At 38.8% G+C, this 6,739-nt stretch overlaps 1 protein-coding gene across 1 annotated transcript in view; it reads left to right on the forward strand.

Moving 5' to 3' along the window:
- The window catches only part of ZNF277 (zinc finger protein 277), a 139,370-nt gene extending 133,031 nt beyond the window's left edge, over positions 1-6,339 (forward strand). Inside the window, exons 10-13 of the mRNA XM_010831177.1 lie at positions 1,251-1,347; positions 2,921-2,963; positions 4,367-4,541; positions 5,981-6,339. Coding sequence (XP_010829479.1) covers positions 1,251-1,347; positions 2,921-2,963; positions 4,367-4,541; positions 5,981-6,167 — 502 coding nt within the window. The 3' untranslated portion in view covers positions 6,168-6,339. The remainder of the gene's footprint in view (positions 1-1,250; positions 1,348-2,920; positions 2,964-4,366; positions 4,542-5,980) is intronic.
- The last annotated feature ends 400 nt before the right edge of the window (positions 6,340-6,739 follow it).

Genomic DNA, 6,739 nt, shown 5'->3' on the forward strand with positions numbered 1-6,739 from the left:
CGACTCTGTGCGACCCCGTAGACAGCAGCCCACCAGGCCCCACCATCCCTGGGATTCTCCAGGCAAGAACACTGGAGTGGGTTGCCATTTCCTTCTCCAATGCAGGAAAGTGAAAAGTGAAAGTGAAGTCACTCAGTCATGTCCGACCCTCAGCGACCTCATGGACTGCAGCCTCCCAGGCTCCTCCATCCATGGGATTTCCCAGGCAAGAGTACTGGAGTGGGGTGCCATTGACTATACTTCAATAAAATTAATGATAATATCAAAATAAGTTTGACATAATTAAAACAACTGTTATTCCAACTAAATAGTGTTTTGCTACTACAGCTGATCATTGAGCACACAGGTAATATATAATTCAGAGAAAATATACTCCAGAATTCTTTACTCATTAGTCCATTGATCCCTAGACCTTAAACTGATATGATATTTGAACTCTCCATGCTTCTTACTGTTGGAACAGAGAACATAACAACTAAATTGAGGTTAACTTTGTTCTGTGTTCATCCCATTGATGACTAACTTAAAACATTCACAGCTTCTTTGCTTGAAATTATAAGCTCGAGAAGTATTCTTTTCAACCTAAAAGGATTCCCTGTTATTCATCTTCCTCTCACTCAAAGCTGTTCAGCCTTTTGTCTCTCCTGGGATTTTGCTTCTCCTGGTTTAGCAGTGACAAGAAGTTGACAGTATCTCAAAAAATAAATGCAAGGAAGGGAGAAAGTGGTAAAAAGGCCCTGTATTCTTTTTGATATCTGCCATCAGATTTAACACTTGCCCCATTTAAAATGATCTGTATTTCCCACATGAAAGATACAAGGTTGCCTTTTTAAAATACGCCATTTTTCATGCAGAAACACACTCTGGGCACTGACTGCACCTCACAGCATGCACACTTAGTGGCTGTAGTTAACGAGAGAGCATCCCGTCTCCTGATACGTCTTCTCTGCAAATTAAAACTGGCTGTCTCAGAAAGACATGGTGCTGATTTTGTAGTGAAATAGCTGCTCAGAAAGAGAGGCAAATACAAGAAAATAGAGCAGCACCTGTTTGCTATTTATATTAATTTCATGGTGCTACTTTGAATTTCAAAAATTGTATCAAAAAGTCATAATATAATATGACAGTCTTTACAGAAATACCAGATTTGAAAGAGACTGGCAGGGTTTCTTAGGGAGCAGAAAGTAATACCAGGTCATTGTTCTGTATATCCTTGAAGCTCCATGTTTGCCATTTTATTTTTAACACAGTGACTGGTCTGATTGGGAAGAACACCCTGTGTCTGCTGTCTGCCTATTTTGTGAAAAGCAAGCAGAAACAATTGAGAAATTATGTGTCCACATGGAGGTGAGATACTTTGATTCATTTGACATTGGTTTTGTTCTGACAGGGAGAAGTTGATGGTTACTGCAACCTCATCATCTTATACCTTTGTCTCTTGATTATTTTCCCCTTCCTTAAAGTTCTGTAAGCAAAATGGAAGTCAGGGAGGGTCCATCAAACAGAAGCAGAACTAGGGGCAGTTAAGCGGAGTTCACTGAACCTGGGTGAACTGTTAGTTTGGTATTTCACAGACCACTGATGCCATCCCACCTCTGAGATGTTTACAAGATAGTTCTGCCTTAACCTGTAGGATCTGCAACCACAATTAACAATACCTGGGATGTGGACAGGTTCTGAGTCTTTTTCCCAGTGCTTTCCGTGCTGGTGAACAAGGAGAGCAGGAAAAGAGAAAGTTGCCTTTTACAGAGCCCTTGGGAGGGATGGAGGTGGAGAGGGCACAGGGTGTGGTTTTACAACTCCCTCAGTTACCAGGATTTGAAGAGAAGAAATTTGAGGACATTACCAGTTTGTGTTTTCTCTTCTGCATGCTATTCTTTTATTATATTGGGAGTTGAGTATAATAGAAAAATATTACTGGATTATTCTGATATGCCCTCTCTCCCATCCCCCCCACTCAGCTCTAAAGCAGTGGAGCAGACTCTCCTGTTTGACCCACCTTCATTCTCATTCATAAAAACTGTTCTTAGTTCAGTAAAACTAGGACCTGGAAGGTGTTCAAAAGGCTATGGGCATTTACTCAAGAGGAAGGAGAATCATTTTGTCTGAAGCAGGTTGTCACTAGTACGTATGTATACTTTCCAGTCTTAAATATCCTAATCTCATAATATCCTAGTCTCTTTGAATTGAAAGGTGCCTTAGTCCCTCTATCCTGTGTAAGAATTCCCTTTGCAGGATCCTTGACTGGTGTCCTCAACCTCTGCTGAGTCACTTTCAGTGATAACATATCATGGAATTCTTAATTATCCTGCCTGTGGTGCTACACAGAATGCCTTCATAGAGAGTTAGATGGTCTTTATTCTCTGTAAGCTTGTAAGTTGAAGCATTTACCCAGATGGGCGATTGTAGAAATGGAACAGAATAAAAATAAGCCTGTGCATCGTAAAAGTCAAAAGACATGTAATTTGTGGGAAGATATGAGTGAGGAGAAACTTTCAGGTTTAAACACCATATTTTACAGTATAAAAGGAAAAGCAGAATATTTAAAATTACCTATCTACTTGTGAAGCAAAGGACCTATAGTCATAATTCTACTCCAGACACAGAGTATAGTAGGGCTACATTTACCTAGAGACTGAGGACTCTTTTGTCAGACTGCAGAGTGCATACAGAGTAAATGATAAAAACTGGAGATACAAGCTGTGAACAACTAAAATGTTTTAACTGATTGACATGACTTGTTTGGACTGTGCTTTATAAAGCAATTAGATGTAGATTTTGAAGACTTTGAAAACAGATGATGAACTGAGACTGAATTCTGCAGTGTTCAGACTCCTGTGAATAAGCCGTCTGTTTATACTTCCATCCTGAAAGATTAAATAATTTATATGCTCACAGATACATTCATTCCTTTTTTTAGGATGCACATGAATTTGATCTCCTCAAAATAAAGTCAGAACTTGGTAAGTTTGATTCGGAAATTGTTTTCCATGATGTTGCTTTTTTTCATACACTATCCCGTGAACGATGCCTGTGTTCTGCAGTTGTGCTTGGAGAGTGTACAAGCCAAAATGTGTCTCTCCACAGATGGTCTCAATGGGACTGCCTGAAACAGTGATTCACAGTCTTAACTATAATATTCAAATATGGTTTTGATTTATAGGTTTTTTCCCTACATATATGATGTCAAATAAAACAGGGCTTCCCAGGTGGCACTAGTGGTAAGAACCTGCTTATCGGTGCAGGAGACATAAGAGACATGACTTCGATCCCTGGGTCCGGAAAATCCCCTGGAGGAGGGCTTACAAGTTAATGATTAATTTCTATTGTAAAGTGTAGGGGGCTAGTGGAAAAAAGCATGGATTTTGAAGTCAGACTGGAGTTCACAGTCCAGCTCCAGCACTTACTAGCTGTGTGACATTGGGCCTTGGCTCAGCAGAATGTTATAGAGAATGTATAGTGTATGAAAGACACCTACTGCCTTGCTTGGTAGTGTAGCTCGAGTGTTTATTATAGATGTACCCAAGTAGATCACCATGATAGAAAAATTAGTGTCATGAAGACATAAAGTACTGACTTGCTAATATATCCAAGACCATAAAAAGCTCAATGCTGCTGCTGCTGCTGCTGCTGCTAAGTCGCTTCAGTCGTGTCTGACTCTGTGCAACCCCAGAGATGGCAGCCCACCAGGCTCCCTGGTCCCTGGGATTCTCCAGGCAAGAACACTGGAGTGGGTTGCCATTTCCTTCTCCAATGCAGGAAAGTGAAAAGTGAAAGTGAAGTCGCTCTGTCGTGTCTGACCCTCAGTGACCCCATGGACTGCAGCTTACCAGGCTCCTCCATCCATGGGATTTTCCAGGCAAGAGTACTGGAGTGGGGTGCCATTGCCTTCTCCGAAAAAGCTCAATGCCCACCCCTCAACTCACCAGCTACTTTCCTAGACTCTTGAAAGTGTTACTTTACTTTATTGCTCTTATACACATGTATATGTGTATGTAATAGGTTAATAGTCAAGAACATGGGCTGTGGAGCGAACAGCCTGGTGTCACATCCTGGCTCTACCACTTACTGGCTATGCAGCCTTGGACAGGTTCCTGATGTATAATGTGGATACGGTAACACCTATGTGGTAGGGTGTTGTGGAGATTAAATGTATTAATGCATGAAAAGTGATTAGAGCAGTGCCTGGTACATAAGCACTATATAAGTACTAGCTGTTATTATTTTCTGTCTATGCTTTAAATCTGCACTGCCTCTTCAGGTTGGTTAATAAAGAGAAGTGGTTCTTTAAAAAAAAAAAAAATTGCAACAGTGTAAAAATGGGTCTGACCAGTTGTCTGATGATTCTGTATACTATCATTTTCAGGATTAAATTTCTATCAGCAAGTGAAATTGGTCAATTTCATTCGGAGGCAGATTCACCAGTGTAGATGCTATGGCTGCCAGGAGAAGTTCAGGTCCAAAGCAGACTTAAGGACTCATATGGAAGAAGCGAAACATACTGCGCTGCTTCCTGAAAAACAGATATGGGATCAACCACAGTGAGTTCTGCTCAACCAGACATACATTTCTTTGCTCCTTCTCCATTATCTCATCCATTTATTTAATTCCTTTAAACTTAAATAAAAGATAAGTGCAAGTCTATTGTAAAAAGTAAAAATCTTCAAAAACCTTGGTTTTAAAATAATCTCCCTGTTACAGATATAATCAACTACTTCAAATTTTATGGTGTAGTGATATGGATAGCAATAGATAGATATAGAAATACAGATTTTTAAGTTATATTTTGTTAATAAAGTATTTAAAAGCATCTTCTATATCCACTACACATCTATTGCATCATTTTTAATGGTTGCCAACTATTCCATTGTATGGATATTTGCTAGATGTTTAGGATTTTTATGTTTTGCTCTTCTAAATAGATGCATATGCCTACATTTTTGCACACTTACATAATTATTTCATTTAGATAAACTCCTAAACATAAAAGTACTGTGTCATACAGTATACCACTACTAGGGCTTTTGATGCATGTTTTGCATCCTGGTGCTTTTAAAAACATCAAGCATTTGTTCTTCTAGTATGTACCTGTTGAGATGGTCTCAGACTCCCAGGTATCCTTTGCCAGTCTCACCTTCTGAGACAGTTCTCTAATCACTCTGGATAATCTCAGTTGAGGGAACCTCTGGGAGGTTGTGGGGTTCTAGCTCCAGAGAGATTCCTCTATTCTCAGGGAATGTTAAATCAGAGCCCCCCAGGAGTCTAGGCAAAAAGCTCTAGTTTTTCCTCTTTAGAAAATTCCAGATTTATGAGAGGCAGAGTCAGCCCTGGACTAACCTGAGACCCAGTTCCTATAATTCTTCTTATACAAGTCAAAACCTTTATATTTCAGAACTAACTCCAGAGTGTGTCCAGAGAAGGAACCAGAGTAATAGACTTAAAATTCTATAGATGTTTTTAATTTTTTTAATTTATAATGAAGAAAATAGTGATGATTAGATTGGGGGAAGAGGGGGGACTCCACACATGGAAACAGTTGTTTTTATTGGATATTTGAAGGAGTAGTGTGTGAAAGAGTAACTGTATTTGAACTTTGCTATCCCTAGGGCAGAACTGAAACCTTTGAATAGAAATGAGAGGAATGTCGTTTTTAGCTTTATACAAGGAGGTATTAAATTGATAGCTAGAGCTGCCTGATAGTAGAGTAGGCTGCCTTTTAAGATAGTATCTTGTTATGTTAAATATCAAGCAAAGGCTGAAATGCCAGCTAACAAAGATACTAGTAAGACTGATGTCAGCCAATAAAGGTCAAAGTAAAATTAATTCAGAAGTTCTCTCGTTTACAGCCTTTGCAAAATGTAGTTGAAACTGTTGGCAAAGAAACTTAGCAAAATTATAGTAATGTGTACATTCAACTGCTGAGAAATTTTCTAGGTAATCTATAGTTTTGGTTATTCAGTCTATTTGTGGTTGTTTTCAGGTATTACTTTCCAACTTATGAAAATGACACTCTGCTGTGTACACTGTCTGACAGTGAAAGTGACCTGACAGCTCAGGAACAAAATGGAAATATTGCCATCATTAGTGAAGATACATCTAAACTGCATGCTTTGAAACAAAGCAGTATTTTGAACCAGTTGCTACTACATGAGTCCTTGAAAAACTAGAAGAAACTGCCACAGAAGCAATGTTGCATGTTTTCTCCTGTGAGACAGACACGAAAGAATACTTTAAAGTTGAATGTCAGCAAAGGATTAGTCCTTGGTAAAATAAAACTTTTAAAAAATGATTTTTTTCCACAAGTAAAGTAGAAACTAAATAAAATGAAGGCTTTTTGTATTTGGGCTCTAAAGTTTTATTATGTAATCATTGTAACTCATATTTATCTATAACAAGGAAGACATATAAATCAAAAAGAAATGAAATGTTCCAATTATTTATACACCTGATTTCAATCAGTAGTTTCAGTCTCTTCCCCACAGACTTTCTTCATCCAACAAGTCACAAAATTTGACAGATGTGTGCTTTCCGTACTACACTAGGTCAGCTGTAAATGTAGTGACCAGCAGAGGAGCCACAGAAGGGAGGAACAGTGGGCAAAGTCCTGGATAATGCACACGCTGGACACTATTTTGGAATAATCAAGATCTGACTATATTATTATTATTGCTTTCCACTTAGAGTTACTAAACTGAAACTCCTTAAAAATGGACTTCAAGACAACTTCACTTTCCCTAAC

The sequence above is a fragment of the Bison bison genome, unplaced genomic scaffold (assembly GCF_000754665.1).
Source record: "Bison bison bison isolate TAMUID 2011002044 unplaced genomic scaffold, Bison_UMD1.0 scf7180017864525, whole genome shotgun sequence".
Lineage (NCBI taxonomy): Eukaryota > Metazoa > Chordata > Mammalia > Artiodactyla > Bovidae > Bison > Bison bison.